Source organism: Suricata suricatta, chromosome 12 (genome assembly GCF_006229205.1).
Source record: "Suricata suricatta isolate VVHF042 chromosome 12, meerkat_22Aug2017_6uvM2_HiC, whole genome shotgun sequence".
Classification (NCBI taxonomy): Eukaryota; Metazoa; Chordata; class Mammalia; order Carnivora; family Herpestidae; genus Suricata; species Suricata suricatta.
The window spans coordinates 77,132,337-77,148,550 of record NC_043711.1 but is presented as its reverse complement, the minus strand read 5'-3'; the positions used below and the strand labels follow the sequence as shown (position 1 = coordinate 77,148,550).

General features: G+C 52.3%; 1 protein-coding gene across 10 annotated transcripts in view; it reads left to right on the top strand.

Annotated features, from left to right (window-relative positions):
* Positions 1–2,035: 2,035 nt before the first annotated feature.
* MAVS (mitochondrial antiviral signaling protein) overlaps positions 2,036–16,214 on the top strand; it is a 32,610-nt gene continuing 18,431 nt past the window's right edge. For 5 of the 10 annotated variants that reach the window (XR_003901116.1, XR_003901119.1, XR_003901117.1 and 2 more), the window contains exons 1-7: positions 5,056–5,240; positions 6,494–6,668; positions 7,850–8,025; positions 8,720–8,876; positions 10,628–11,136; positions 12,035–12,329; positions 13,820–13,971. Coding sequence is in view for 6 of the 10 variants with exons in the window: in XM_029917577.1 (XP_029773437.1) it covers positions 5,124–5,240; positions 6,494–6,668; positions 7,850–8,025; positions 8,720–8,876; positions 10,628–11,136; positions 12,035–12,329; positions 13,820–13,971 (1,581 nt within the window). In the remaining 4 variants the exon portion in view is untranslated. Of the gene's footprint in view, positions 2,886–5,055; positions 5,241–6,493; positions 6,669–7,849; positions 8,026–8,359; positions 8,569–8,719; positions 8,877–10,627; positions 11,137–12,034; positions 13,529–13,819; positions 13,972–14,094; positions 14,227–16,214 lie in introns of those variants that run through there. The other 5 variants (XM_029917575.1, XM_029917576.1, XM_029917578.1 and 2 more) reach the window with 5 other exon arrangements.

The following is a 16,214-nucleotide window of genomic DNA, read 5'->3' as shown; positions in this document are numbered from 1 at the left end:
CCTACGACCCAGCAATTGCACTGCTAGGTATTTACCAAGGGATACAGGTGTGCTGTTTCAAAGGGGCACATGCACCCCAATGTTCATAGCAGCACTATCAACAATAGCCAAAATATGGAAAGAGCCCAAATGATGAATGGATAAAGAAGATAAACAATAGAGTGTTACTCAGCAATCAGAAAGAATGAAGTCTTACAACTACATGGATCCAGCTAGAGGGCATCATGCTAAGCAAAATTAGAGAAAGACAAATATCATATGACTTCACTCATATGAGGACTTTAAGATACAAAACAGATGAACACAAGGGAAGGGAAGCAAAAATAATATAAAAACAGGGAGGGGGACAAAAACATGACAGAGACTTAAGTATGGAGAACAAACAGGGTTATTGGAGGGGTTGTGGGAGGGGGGATGGGCTAAATGGGTAAAGGGCATTAAGGAATCTACTCTTGAAATCCTTGTTGCACTATATGCTAACTAACTTGGATGTAAATTTAAAAAATTAATAAAACCCTCACAAGAAAATAAAACCACATACCACACACTAAAAAAATAACAAAGTATAACAATCCTAAGTGTACAGCTGATGCATTTTTATATTTGTACAAGCCCTTGTACCTGCCACTCAGATCAAGATACAGAAGTTTCCATTTCCTGCAAAGGTTCCCCTGTACCCCCACCACAGCAGTAGCCAGTGATTGATTTCTTGTTATGTAGATGAGATTTGCCTGTTTTTGAACCTTGCCTTACCATGCAACTAGAGGACAAGACCGCATGCACTCTTTGTGCTTGACTTAGCCATAGTGCCCATTTATCCTGATGAGATTCATTCGTGTTATGTGTAGTAATTGTTCTTTTTCACTGCTGTATACTATTCCATAAGGTGAGCACCCCACAGTTTGTCTCCTCATTCTCCTGCTGATGGACCTTTGGGTTGTTTCCAAAGTTTGCCTCTTGGGAACAAAACCACTAGGAACATTAACTATTGTGCATGTTTTTAAATTTTTAAATATTTATTTTTGAGAGAGATTGAGACAGAGCATGAGCAAGGACAGGGCAGAGAGAGAGGGAGACAGAATCTGAAGCAGGCTCCAGGCTCTGAGCACAGAGCTGGAAAGGGGCGCTCAAACCCACAAACTATGAGATCATTATCATGATGACCTGAGCCAAAGTCAGGACACCCAGGTGTCCTATATTGTGCATGGTTTTTAGATGGACACACAGCCAGGAGTGGTGGCTGGGTGATAGGGTTTGGCATGTTTCACTTCAGTAAGAACTGCCAAATGTTTTCTGAAGTCTTTTAATCCCTCTTTAAAACAGGAAAAATCTCTGCCCAGTTATTGGGAGAGTATTTAGTGGGCTCTGAGGTATAAGACTTTATTTAAGCCTGTACCTGGAACACAGCGGGGGCTCAATAATTGCTGGCTTCTGCCTGAAGCAGAGGGTCAGGCAGTCGGCAAGCACTGTGGGGAAGGTACTTGCCCCAGACCCTTGGGAAGAGGCCATTCCCACACAGCACTCAAGAACCATACCAAGGAGGAACCAAGCCAACAGCGGTGCCCCTGCCCTGCTTTCCCCTACCCAGCCTCCATCCACTGTGATCCTGGCTCCTCAGGCCCAGCATTGGTGTCGCGCCAGTGTGAACTTTGGTGTCACCCGATATTATTGAGCACTAATTGTGTGCCAGGCCTTGGGCGCCCAGGTACAAACGACATAATGGCCCTCACTCCTCAAATTACTGGACAGGAGAGGTAGGAAGCATGGGGACCATTGACTCCGAGGTCAGCCATCCACTTGGGTTCTAGCCAGACTCTGGATTTCTCCTAGAAGTTGCTCGAGGCAAACACGGAAAGAAAACAATTATCTTCTGTGTCCCAGCAGGAACCTAGGTCTTTCCGGAACGCCCATCTAGCAAGTCCAGGCCCCCAGGCCAAGGCGAAGCACCCACCCGCGCCGCCCAGGGGCTCCGCCGGACCACGAAGCCCCGCCCCGCCGTCTGGCCAATGGCCGCGCGATCCCGCCCCCTCCCACCGTCCCCTCGGTGTGTGGGAGGGTTCCGGACTGTCTCGGGAGGTTGGCCTGTCGCGGGGTCGTGGCTATCCGAGGTAAGATAGCTGCCCGGGGCGCTCTGTCCCGTCGGCTCAGAGCGCGCGGACGCCTTTCTGGGAGGTGGCCAGCGGCCGCAAAAGCCGAGTGGGACTCAGTCCGCCGGGGCGCACGGGTTCTGGGGCCCGCGGGGATCTGGGGACAGGACTGGCCGCCCGCGGCTGGGGAAGAGCTGATTCTAAGGGCAGGCGTGGTTCGCGGCAGCTAGGGCTCCAAGACCCTCAGCCAGCACCAGTGGTGGCGCGGGGCGTCTGCTGGGACTGGGAGGGAGGTTGGACCGGAAGGAGACAGGCGCAGGCGGCTGAGCTACTCCAGCCGCCGGCAGGCCGAGGGTGACCCCAGGACGAGGCCTAGCCGAGATGTGCCAACCTCCCGGAGCCGCGGCCGCGCCTAGGGGTCCAGGGCCGCCGTCCTCCCCGAGGTCTTGACAGTTCTCGGTGATGACACCTGCTCGGAAGCGCCTCCCGCCCTCCGCGGGCCAGGTCCTATCAAGGAATCCGATCCAAAGCAGTGAGACCTCGCCCCTCCTGCCCGAAGATTATTTCTTTCCGGGACCCACTCCGAGCCACCGAGGCTGTCGGGTAGGAAACTCCTCGCAGAGTTGGTCCGCCCTTCTTCTCTGAGACCGCAAGGAGGTGCTAGGAAAACATTAAAGAAAACAAACAAACAAAAACCCACCACAAACAACCGCGTCCTCCTTCTGCACGCTGTGGAGCCTCAATAACTTCTGGAAGGAAAGTCAGCTACCTGAGAACCGTGACTGCTGCAGAGGGCAGGTTAGAATGCGCTCAGCCTTGTCCCAACGATGTCCATTTCGCCAAGAGAAGGACTAAATATAGCAGCCTCCCAGGGGCAACCTCACCCAGCAACCCCCCTCATCCAGGCAGTGGCCTTGGTCCCTCTAGGGCTGTGAATCTCATTTGCCACAGCTGCCCCCATGTTCTGCAAGCTGTATAGTGAGCTGCAAGGAGGCAACAAGTCCTGGGTTCAAATCCTGTCAGGGTCACTGGTCTGCTAGTGCAACCTGGCATCATTTCTCCTCTCCTAAATGAAAGAAACCCAGGATATGCCTACCTAAGTGGAACATCAAAAAATGTAAACAGATCTGGGCTTCCTTTCTTTTTGGTTGGAGCATGTTATATTTCCATACTCCCCAAACCATGTGACTTAAGGGCTCAGATGCAGAAGAACGTGTTACCTGATTCTGTCCTGGAACCTCCCGTGTTGCCATGGGAGGGAAGGAGATAGGGGTCATTTAGTCACCATAGAGTTATTCTTTGCTCATCTCCTGAAGGCTCAGAGGACTCCCATCCCACCTCCTTGATCTTCTTGACCTCTGTCATGAACACTTGCCCCACCAGGAATGTAGCACCTGGTGGCTGGCAAAGGGAGGCAGGCACATGAGGCTATGAGGCCGGTAGACAGGACTTTTGTCCCATTTCCCATGTGGTGAGGGACTAGTGGCCACAGCAGTGCTCTGCAGCACTGTCTCCTAGAGTCCCACCCAGACAGACACCACATTTTTGCTCCGGGCTGACCCTCTCTCTCTTCTGATCCCTTCCTTCCCAGAAAACCCATGTGAACATCTAATAACCTCTTAAGCTTTTTCAAAATGGATCTTTGGAGTCCTCTCTGTAGCATAACTTGCCCACCAGATTCTCTGGCTTGATAAATGGCACCATCCAAGCACCTAGTGCCTGAGGAATCATCCTCGATTCTTCTCCTTTCTTCACATCCACATGCACAGCACACCAGGAATCCAAAGTCTTCCCCTGCAACACCGTGCATAAGCCACAACTCCCAACCTCCTTGACCTGGATCTCGGTCCCTTCTTCTAGTTTTTTAAACCTGGACCACCCAGACCTGCTGTCTGTTCTTTAAACATACCAAGCTCATTTCCACCGGAGGGCTTCTAATTTGCTGTACCCTCAGCCCAAAACAAACACTGATCTCACAGCCCAGAATGGCTCATCTCAAATGTCATTAATTCAGAAAGACTTCTGACCAACTGTGCCTGTGCAGCATGCCCTTCCCCAGGGGTTCTGTCTTTTTATGCTGCTTTATTTTCTTTATAACCTTGATTATTATTTGGAATTCTTATTTATATGTATATTTACCAATTTGTTATCTGTCCCACCTCAATAGAATATAAATTGGATGATGGCAGAGATCTTGTCCCTCTTATTCCCTACAGCTCTCCCTGAGGGGGGAAGCAGGTAAGAAACTTGCAGACAGCCTCATCTATAATTGCAAATTGTGGTAAGTGCTACTTAAGGCAATTGCTTGTAATTGAGGCGCTTGTAAATGTCAAGCTTACTAGGTTGAACTATTGTATTGTCAAAATAAGCTCTTGAACCATTTTAGGGATGAAGACAGCCGGGAAAAGACTGGTAATTTGCCCCAGATCACACATAGTAATTGGAACTCAATCTCTTACCCTAAGAACATGTATGTAGGTGGCAAATTTTAATGGTGGGCCTACAATCGTGTTCTGGAAAGAACCTGATCCTGGAGCCTGAAGATCTTCCACTAACTAGCAAGCCCTTCATTTCTTGGTACTTCATTTTCTTCACCTTAAAGTAGGATGATCCTATTATTGTCATTTTGGGCTTGTTTTCCCCCCCTAGTACACCTGAAAGCACTAGTACTTCTTGCTTTTAGCGACAAGGGGCACATACAGACCTTAGGACAATGGCAGGGAGTCAGAAACCTCCCCAAATGCCAACCAACCTATGGGCAGAAATAGGGCCTAGATCTTCTGGATCTTCTTTCTTTTGGTCATCAATTCATTTTTTATTTTTTGAGCACCCCTGGAGTTGGCCAATAATAAAATTGGATGATTAAAGAAAGAAGCAACACATTCCAAAGAGTTGAGAAAGAAAGAATTGCCTTTTTTTCTGATCCCACTCCCAACTCTGTTGCTATATGTGGTGTGTTTTCTTCCAGTCTTTTTTTCCCTCTCAGTCCATCCTTTTCGGGCCAGAGCCCTCTGTCACTTCAGAACCTGGACAGCGATGACGTTTGCTGAGGACAAGACTTACGAGTATATCCGCCACCATTACAGCAATTTTGGTCATATTCATGTTCTGGAGATTCTGCCTTATCTGTCCTGCCTCACAATAAGTGACCAGGTGAGCGGGGGCATGACAGCCAGCCACTGACTCGGGGCAGGGCTGTGAGCCTCACCCAAAGCCAGGGCCAAATCCTTCCTTCTCCGTCATTGCCTGCATCCTGCTTCCTGACCTTGACTTCTCTAACTTCTTCTAACTTCTCTAACTTGCTTCTAACTTGACTTCTCTACGTTGCCTAAGCATGGGTCAGGTTGGCCTTGCCAACATGGCTGAGCGCCCTCTCGTGTCCATTTGGTGCAGTGCTAAAAAATATGGTGCCTGAGATTTCTGGGCTTCAATCCCCTCTTCTGCTTCTGTGGGAACTTTTCTTTGGTCTGTCTTGTCATCACTCCTGCTTAGTTTTGACTTCGTTCTCCTTGTTATGGAGCCTGTACTAGCTGGGAGTCCGGGGCTCAGTTTTGAGAGTTCATGGGAGCCAGACCACCCTAGTCTTTCAGAACTGGCTGTGACCCACGTGAAGTGGGGCCAGTGGCCTCCCAGTTTCAGCTGCTTCCAGATGGCCCGCGCCCTCTGCTGCCTCCACGCGGCTGGGGTGGCAGTGGTGAGGTGGGTGTGGCGGCGGAGCAGGCCTGTGGCTGACGGGGGTCTGCCCCCGCCCTTTGCATTTGGGGGCGTGTGGGGATGCCTTGTGACCAGATCTGCAGTAAATGTTTTCTGTGAGTTTTCATTTCTGCTGTCTGGTTGCTCGTCTGCATGTGGGAATTCAGTGTGTATGTAGGATTTAAAACCTCTGCCACCCCGAGATTCCTCATCAGAATCTCCCAGCGCCCTGTCCTCCTCATTCTTAGAGTCAGCTCCCTCTCTTTTCCTTTTGCCTCCTTTCATCCCCTGTTCCCTGTGCATCCTCTTCCTCCTCTGCTAACCTAAACCCTTTCTTTTTGCCTTGGGGGCTGCATAAACAAACCCTAGGCTTTGGTGACAGACTAACTGGGTTTGGACTCCTGCCCCACAGCTGTAAGATCTTTGTTACTTACTTCTGCCAGGTTCCTCACCAGGAGAGTAGGGGTAATGGCATTAAGATAATTCATGCAGAGCCCTGAGCTCAGAGCCTGGCACACAGTAAGAGCCTAGTTCCTGGAAGCTGCCTTTACACTTGGGCCCAAACACTGGCCTTGTCCTGGGCTCTGACCTGGTTTCACGTGGCTGCCTCGCTCTTGTGGCTACTTGGTATCTCTCTCTGCAGCTGCCCCGCCTGAGGGTGCAAGAGGTCAGGGCCACCTGGCTTGAGCAGGGCATCTGGCTGTGTCTTCCAGGACCGGCTGCGGGCCAACTACCAGCTCTGGGGGAACCAGGGTACCCTCTGGGAGCTCTTCAACAGCCTTCGGCGGCGGACTGGCTGGGTGGACTCCTTCATCAAGGCGCTGAGGATCTGTGAGCTGGCTGGGCTTGCGGACGAAGTGGCCTCTGTCTACCAGAGCAACCTGCTCGGTGAGCTGCTTGCCCCGGCCCTCCTCGTGGAACTTCTGTCTGTTCCCCTGGCCTCGACTCTGCCTGTCCCCTCGCCTCTGCACCTCTTGCCTTCCACTGTCCCCTTCCCTCCCATCACTCCCGGCCAGTGGAAAAGCCTGGGTGTCAATCCCAGCTTAGCCTCTTGTTAGCCATGTCCCTTTGGTGAAGTGCCTTAATTTCCCTAAGCCTCAGTCTTCTCTTCTGTAAAACGGGGCTAATGGCCAGACACTACGTCATAGGGCTGCGGTGGATACCATGGGACAATGGATGGCGTGTTGAGTGCTTGGCTGGGGCTGGGTACCTCCCATGTGCTCAGCAAATGGGGCTTCCTCTAATTTTTGTGGCTGTGACGTTTACCTCCCATCCCTTTCTCACTTCCTCCTGTCTCTTCTCCCTCAGGTCACCATCCCTCTGTCCATTCCTCTCTTCTCTTCCCCTCCCTTCATGTCTCCTCTTTCTCCCTTATGAGTTCCTTCTTCCTTTCCCTCACCTCCTCCTCTCCCCCTAGCTTCCCCTGGAGCCTTCTAGGCCCCCCACCCCAGCTGCCCGGTTACTCCTCAGCTCCCTTTCAATGCTCCCTTCCAGGCCAAGTGACCAGAGGGGTCTGGTCAAGTCAGGCCTGAGGGGACAAGACAGGAAGAAAACTCAAGCCAACCCTATTTAGGTTTCAGACTAGAGACGACTCCTGAGACCCTGCTCAGATCTAAAACCTTAGAACAGCGCCCCCGCCCCCACTGCCTCATTTGCTTTGTTCTTCCCTTCTTTCCTGAGGAGACAGTGTCAGGCCAGGGATTAGTTAGGGGTGACAGCCGCCCACAAGAAGGAGAAGAAAGCCACTGGGTTCCGGAACACTGGGGGACAGAGAAGTGGTGACTGCTGACCCCATTTGGGTTGTGAGAGGCCCACATGCTCCCCACCCCCACCCCCCACCCCACTCCTTCTACCTCTTCTTGTCCTCCCTTCTTCCTCTCTCCCTCCTGCTTCTGCCTCCCACTCAGTGAAGCTTGTCTCTTCTAAGGAGTCCATCCCACCTCAGGACAGCTTTCAGAGCTGTGGGGGCTTCTAGTCATGGACCGGGCAGTCCAGGAGCACCCAGGCCTCTCCTGTCAACTGGGAGCTCCTCTGACTCCTCTTGACATCACTGTATCTTTGTCCTCCAGGTGTCCCAAAGAACCACCATGCAGCCCCACTCGAGCCACAGTTAGCTGCTGCCCAGGTTCCAGGGCCTCCCATACCTGCTGCCGCCCCCAATGCCCCCCACAATGGCTACAGAGAGGAGGAGCCAAGTTTCCCCATGTCTGTCCAGGAAACTCAGTCGCCGGAGTCCCTGGGAGAGGTGCGTCCTCACATCTAGTCTGGGCCCCTGCTTTTGTGTTCCTGTCTGCCCAGCCTCTGGAAGCTCTCTCCTGCCCCCACCACAAGTTGTGCCTGAGCTCTGCTCAGAACCTTAGGATTCCTCCAGCAGAAATATGCCCCAGACCAGCTCTCAGACTTCTGACTAGGGCTTCACTCTATGGCAACTCCCAACCCTCTTAGCAACCGACTGTGAGGTCACAGTTTGGAGGTCTTTGCAGTGGGCCATGTGAGATGTTGGCTGGATTGAAGGACCAGAGAATGGCCAGTTGGAGGGAAGAGTACTGGGGAAGCAGGGGGTGATGGGGTAGAGGGTAGATGGAGTAATTATTGCTAGTAAAGTCAAGTTTAGGGGGAAATGACTGATTCTATTGAGATGTGATGAGCAGGCAGCATGGTGTTCAGGAGACATCAGACCATGGACTTGAAGTCCAAGAAAGGGGTCTGTGCTCAGAAAGGGGGACCTTTGATAGCACCAAGCAGATGCCTAGTGACTCCCCATTGGATGTTGTGTGTTTTCTGTGAAGTAGGTTCCTGTAGACAGAGGGTCTGGCAATGATCAAAGCTGGGGCCAGGGGCTTCCTTGGGTTCTGTGTTCCGTGGTGCTGGCCGAAGCCGGTAGGAGATGCCTGCTCCTGGGAGAAGCAGCTGCCTCATTTCCATTTTCCCTCTTGCAGAGTTCAAAGACAGTCCCACAGCCACCCAATTCTGGGGCTGTCCTGAGGAGGCCAGCTGGCTCTCTGGAACCCTCCACTGACATGGCAGCCTGCAGTCCTCTGACCTCCAGTGGGCATCAGGAGCAGGACACAGAACCGGGCTGTGCCGGCACAGCAGGTATGTGTGTGATCTGGAGCTCTAGGGCCTCTCTGACCTCCCAGTGAGGGTGAAGACTAGAGTTGCCCCTCTGGGTTCCTTGGACAGGAGGCGAGGGTGGGAATAAAGGGAGTTTACCCCAGGAGCGACCCAGTTTCTTGAGGGTGCATCAGTTTTCCTATGTAACAACCCAGTCCAACATTTAGTAGCTTAAAATATGACTATTTAGCTCATGATTCAGTGGGTCAGCAATTTGGGCTGACTCGGTAGTTTTTCGGGTCTTGGTTGGATCCCCTCTGTGTACACACCGGTGCACATGTGCATGCTGCTTACTTCCGCCTGTTGGCAGGGGCTCCTTGATTCTCTTCAGTGAGTCTTCATCTGTCACCAGTCAAGTCTGTTTCCTGGCAGCTGAGCAGAATTCTGAGAGAGCAGGCTCCTGGGGCAAAGGCTCGACACTGGCGGTGTTCCCTCCTGCCTCATTCTGTGGGCCCAAGCAAGTCCCGAGGCCAGCCCAGAGTCAAGGAGTAGAGAACAGACTCCATCTCTAGATGAGAGGACTCATGGTCACACTGCAGAGGATGTGGATACAGGCACGGGAAGAGCATTAGGACCATTTGTGGCCTGTACTGAGAGGACCCTGTGGGGTTCACCAGGACCTGGAGGGCAGTGTGGAAGAGCTGGGCCACCTATTGGCAGGGGCCCTTAGAGCCCTTAGGCGCTGCCCTACCTCTACTGGGGCTCTAGCTCCCAGTGAATCACTAAAGCTTCTCAGTCCCCAGAGGAAGTGTGATTTTCATCAACTAAGGGCCTGGACCCCAAAACCAGATCTTAGTTCCCACCCTCAGGAGTACAGAGCTGTCCACTCTGACTTCCCAGGCTGGCATCTCTCTGCTCCATTGTTTTCTCAACTGTATTCCATATAACACTATCACCTGCCCAGCCTTTGATGCCCCTGGGACAGCTACAAGGCACCTGAAGTTAAAGGCTCCGAGAAGTCATCTTAGTGCCTTCCACTCCTTTCACCCCAAAACTCTTCCCCAAGCACCCATTTATACTTTGCAATGTCAGCTTGCCATGGAGCACCTTTCAGGAAGGTAGGGAGCACTTAGACTTCAATACATGCATGGACACAGGTCTCACGAGGTTCTGTGGTGTCAGATTTTGGTGGGGGTGGGGTGATAGATCAGAATTATTTGTGGCCTTTGTCAGCCATAGGGCCTGGCATGTGTGTTCTCAGAGTTCCATGGAGCATCTGGATATAAGTGCCTTTATGGACTGTCACCACCTGCTGAGCCACCATGCTGCCTCTTGCCCTGATCCAGGATGGCTCCTGCTGGTGGGGGAGGGGAAGGTAGCAGAGGTAGGAGCATTCAGAATTCCACCAAGCTAAAGAGCAGACACAGAAGGAAAGGGAGGTGTCACAGTCAGGAGAAGAAAGAGGAGAAGGTAATTAATGATCTGTAACCTCCTAGATGCTGTTAAGGGGAGGGACCATTCATTCTTATGAGAAAACAGACTCGGCTTTAGGTCAAGGACTAAGGGTAGATGGGGCTGAGGATGCGCCTGCAACTGTTGGACCTCAGGGCCTGGGAGCAATGACCAAAGGGACTGTGGAGACTCCATGGGTAGGATGTTGGGAGGCCTGGATGCAGTAGGGACTTGAGCTGGGTCACTGAGACCCTTCTCAGCAATCTGATCCCAGGATGACTGTGATTTTAGGGTAACAGTCCTGTGGATTTGTGTTTCTCCTTTTATTTTTCCACCTGCAGGTGTGGCCTCCAGCCCCACATCACTCCGTGGGCCTGTGTCTCCGACGGTCTCCTTCCAGCCACTGACGCATTCCATCCCCAGGTCAAGCCCCTTGCCAGGACCCTCAGTATCAGCTCCACCTATTGACACCTCCTCCTCTTCCCCTGGCTTGGCCTCTGCAGGGGGTGCTGGTGGCCATGGTGAGGCTACTGTCTGCACGGGGGCTGGGGTGTCCGCCAGCTCACTGGCCACCAGCACAGCACCCTCCAAAGTGCCTACCAACTCAGCATTTGATAGAACGATGCCTTCCAAGTTGCCTGCCAGCTCGAAACCCTCTGGTACAACGTCTACTAATGTGCTCACCAGTCTGCCACCATCCAAACTGCCTATCAACTCCACACGTGCTGACACAGTGGCACCCAAGGTGCCTGCTGGTTTGGTGCCTGACCACAGGACGTCCACAAGCACAGTGCCCAGCAAGGTGCCTGCCAACACGGTGCCCCCCGTCGGGAGCAGCATATCCTCAGAGGTGAGTCTTTGCCCTTCTACCAGTGATCCAGGCTTTCCCCTCGAGCCCTGTCCTTGGAGCCAGTCTCCATTCTGTCCCCGGCCTGCGCTGCTCCAGGGCTTCTTTTCGAGGGTTTAGGGACAGCTGAGATCCGGCCTCTTCCGGACCCCACACCAAATCCTCTAGAGTAATAATAATCATTAGAGCTCTTAAGTGTGGATTTCTAGGAGGGCTGGGTGTGGCAGCCACCCCCACTGGTCATGTGCAGTAACCCATTTAGAGCTCAAAGCTGCAGCAGCATTATTTTTCAGATGAGGGAACTGTGAGGGATAGAGCTGGATGGCCTGTCTGCCTGGATGCCTTGCTCTTCACCTCGAGATATCCAGTCTGCTTTTCTATGATCAGGGCTTTACGGATAGCAGTCTCAGCCCGAGGCGGCCACAATGGCCCAATAGCCCCCTACGGCTGCCGCCTCTGGGCCAGCATATCTAGCCCTGCTCCTGTTGTCTGCCTGGAAGAACCACGTCCAAGGGACTCGTTAAGCACATGGCCAGGCCTCTGACCTTGTGGCTGCTCCACGGCCCTCAGCCCCAGCAGAATGTCGAAGTTGGATGGCGCCACAGCTGCCAAGGGCTCTGGGAGGGTGGAGGTGAGCTCACAGGCAGGCCAGTGAGTAGGGAGAGGGGTACCTTGGAGAAAGTCGCCACTGATACCACTGCGGAAGCTTGGACCCCTCCTCTCTCACCGCACTCCTGCACCATCATTGGGTTGAGTCTCCAAGAGCGGGTGGCCTCCTCCCATACTATGGTCTGGGCATTGGAGGGTTGGGATGCTAATTCATGCCCTGGCTGGGAATGGGGCCACCCACTTGGGTGTCCGGCCATCCCCAGACCCTTCCAGCCCCTCCCTTCTTTCTCAGGAGACTCCTCCAGTGGCTCCAGAGCCCACAGGCACCTCCACCAGAGACAGCTTGCCCAGGCCCAACCACAGCTCTGCCACCTGGGGCTTCGAGTCGGAGCTGCTGAGCAAGCCTGGCAGGCTGGTCTCCACCATCGACGATGAGCCATTCTCAGGGTGCTCTGAGGACCTGGCCCTCAGCTGCAGCAAGTCCTTGGGCACAGCGCCTGAGAACACCCCAGAGGAGAATGAGTACCAGTCAGTGGATTCCATCAGGATCCAAGTAACCCAGGATCCCAGTGCTGACCTGACAGAGGGTAACCTCAGACCTCCTGCTGCCCCTCAGCCCCCAGTCGAGGGAGAGTTTGTCCCAGCCAGTTCCTGCACTCCGCTGCTTGGGGCAGCTGTGGCCGGGGTTCTCTTGGCCACTCTCTTTGCCATGCTGTATAGGCGGCGCATGTGAAGCCCCTAGGAACCCCCTGTCCTGAGTCTGCTCCCTTCCCTGCGGGACATCTAGCCCAGGCATGAACTGTGCTATCTCCCTGTCTTGTCCCTTTCATGGGGCTCATGAAACCTGGGTCTGAGGAGAGCCAAGTGGGGCTTCAGGCTGGGTGCAGCCCAGGTTTCTGTCCCAGCTCATGCCCTCCCCATGCACCCCAGACCTCACACACCCTGCAATCGAGGCTGTGGCCTTTTTCCTGGGGGAGGTGCTCAAGTCCACAGATCAGGTGGTGCTGCTAGATCATGCAGGGGGTCAGAAACACCCCCCATCCCTGCCCTGTGCCTGGCAGCCAGCAGGTGTGCAGGGTGGGAGACCCCACAAGACCTTACTCCAGACCCTAAAAGCCTCAGGAACATCAGGGCAATCCATCTCCATGGAGCTGGCTACTTGAGGTCTCCCAAGAAGTGAGGGAAGTCCAGAAGTTTCCCTGGACCCCTGGGGCAGCTGCTAGGCCTGAGGACTGTCTCTGAAGCCCCTCTCCAGCCTCCTCACCCCCATCTTCCCTTTCCCTCCCTCTGATCTCTGTGGCCTTTAGCTTGGTGGTGGTGGGGAGAGGGATTTGGGGAGGAGAGGCTTGCCAGCGTGAGCTCAGGCCAAGGTTTGGATTTCAGCTCCACCCCTTCCTGGGCTGTGTGGCCTTGACAAAGTGATCAGACTTCTCTGGTCTTGCTTCCCCACATGGCCAGTGAGTATCATGGATCATTTCCACTGGGCTCTTCTGGGATTAAAGCACACAAGTGTTTGTCAAGTGCCTGTCTTCCCCCAGAGTAGGTGACTGCTGATAGCTTCCCCTGCCTCTCCCCTGCTCAGCCCGGTAGACATGAGGGTATAAGAGGCAGAATGCCCAGTGGGTAAGGGTACAACTCTGTAGTGTGTGCTGGCCTGGGCTTGCACCCCACTTGAACTTTCACTCTGTGCTCTGTCACTGTGCTCTCTATTAACCTCTCTGTGCCTCAGTTTCCTCAGCTGTAAAATGAGGATGGGTTGTAAAATTTTATATGTATATGAAAATAAATCTCCTAGTGTAATGAGGATTAAATGAGTTTATATGAATCTTAGAACGGTTCCTGGCATTTATTAAGTGTTGGATACATGTTGCTGTAAATGTGGAGGGGCTGGAGCACTTGGCTACAGCTTATGAGGCAGATTCAGACCCTGCTAACCTCCCCTCACCCTCTTCATATTTGCTCCTTATTCATCCTGTGCATTGAGGAGTTGAGGAGTAGAGAGGGAGGCATGTCTACTGGCAAAGCTGTGCAGGGTGGGGGTTGGGGCCCCCACCATATCTTCATGGGTTCTTTTCAGGCAGTCATCTCTGGACAAGAAGCAGACATAGGAGCCCCAGAAGCCACTTCCATTCCTGTGCTCTGCAAGAGACAGACAGCAGCCTGGGGAGATACTGGGGTAGTAGCTGTGTAACCCCCCCCCCGCCCCCAAAAACAAAAACCTGTCAGCTGGTAAGTTTTGTACCCTGCTTTGGCTGTTAAGGCCTTTCTTTGTACTGCCTAGGGGGCTTCAGTGACCTTGAATGACCTGTCCCTTTCCCTCTGAATTTCTTTTCAACTCTCCAAACCCAATAGCCTGCACCCTAAAATCAGGAGAGATCCCTACCCAAGCTGTCTGCACCACCCCTATCACCCTTGCTCTACACCATCCCTCTGTGCCTTCTCTCATTATCAGATACCCAGGTCAGTAAACAATTCATGGACAGATACTAGTTTTTATTTTTTAAAATTTTCACTCATTCATTCATTCATTCATTCATTTATAGTAATTTCCACACCCAACATGAGGCTCCAACTCACAACCCTAAGATTAAGAGTCACATTCTCTACTGACTGAGCCAGCCAGACACTACCCCCTGGTACTAGTTTTAATGTGTTACTCTTCTAGGGTAGCTTTGGAAAAAAGTATCTCAAGAAAGTAATGTGTAATCCCAAAGGATGCTACTTAGCTGGTGGAATTTCAAGCACAATGACCAGCCACAGGGGAGATACTTTTGCATAAACTGTGTAGGAGTCATTCGGAGACCTACCAGGCAATTTTCAGATTAAAAAAATTTTTTTTGAGAGATTGAGAGCACATGAGCCAGGGGAGAGGAGCAGAGGTAGAGAGAAAGAGAAAGAATCTTGGGGCGCCTGGGTGGCTCAGTTGGTTGAACGTCCAACTTCAGCTCAGGTCATGATCTCATGGTTTGTGCATTTGAGCCCTGTGTCAGGCTCTGTGCTGACAGCTAGCTCAGAGCCTGGAGCCTGCTTCAGATTCTGTGTCTCTTTCTCTCTCTCTCTGCCTCTCTGTCTCTCTCTGTCTCTCAAAAAATAAATGTAAAAAAAAATTTTTTTTTTAAAGAAGAAAGAGAGAATCTTAAGCTGATAGCACAGAACCTGATACGAGGCTCAACCCCAGGGCCCTGGGAAAATGACCAGACCCAAAATCAAAGAGTCAGATGCTGAACTGACTGAGCCACCAGGTGCCCCACCAGGTGTTTTTCAAATGATGCTGCCCAGAAGCCCTAATCTGGCCTACATGGAACAGCATCCCTATTTTGGCTGTCGTCAACTGAAGGCCTCTAAAAGGCCAGCTTGAAGCAGGGTTGGGAACTGGCCAGTGTAATGAAGACTGGCTAGAAAGGGCTTGGGATAGTTGATAAGATGTGTCAGATCTCAGGAATCCTGGGGTTAAGTGTGGCTTTCAGCTGCAGGAGGATGACACAAGTTACTCCCACCACCATGGCCTGGACCATGTGGACGCCAGACCCCCAGGAAGGGACAGAGAACCTCTACCCTCAGGCCCAGCCACCCATACTGGGAGACTGGGGAAAGCACACTTCACCTCAGGGTGAAGACCGGGGTGGGGCCAGAGGCCCAGTGCCATCCTGATCCATTGGGGTGGACTCACCAGCTGTCAAAATACGTTTATCAGTCCCTCTCTACCTTGTCTCTCCTCCTAAAACATTTCCCTCAAAACCTATGAGCCACCACGGCTTCTCTCTCCTTGGGAAACACAGACCTTGCTTGATAACCTATGCCGTACCCTCCCCTTATTTTCCTTGCTGGATACACTGAGATTGCATCGGATTTAGGGGGAATTTCTGGTCAGAGATCAAGAAGATGCCCTTTACCCTGCCAGGCTTTAGATTAGTCACAGCTTCTTTTAAGAAACATTATTTATAATGGAAAATTTCACACACACAATAATAGAATATAAGAAACATACATAAGAAATATATATAAGAGAAAACAGAAGGAGAACCTGCCATGTGCCTACCACCCAGCTTTAATGTTTTATTTATTTTTGAGACCGAGAGACAGAGCATGAGTGGGGGAGGGGCAGAGAGAGAGGGAGACACAGAATCTGAAGCAGGCTCCAGGCTCTGAGCTGTCAGTCAGCACAGAGCCCGATGCGGGGCTCAAACCCATGGATGTGAGATCATGACCTGAGTCGAAGTCGGAGGCTTAACTGACTGAGCCACCCAGGCACCCCTCACCCAGCTTTAATAATTATGAACTCATGGCCAATCTTGTTCATCTCAGCCCGATTCCCCCTTTTCTTTACAGGCTCCTTTTGCAACTCAGAGTGAGGGGTTCAGAAAGCCAAGGGCCACACGTGGTTTGGGAGAATTTTGTGGTAAAGGCCCTCTATTTTCTCCCAAGGCAACATTAGGCATTCCTCTGTTGGCTTCTTGGCCATGGGTGGCATT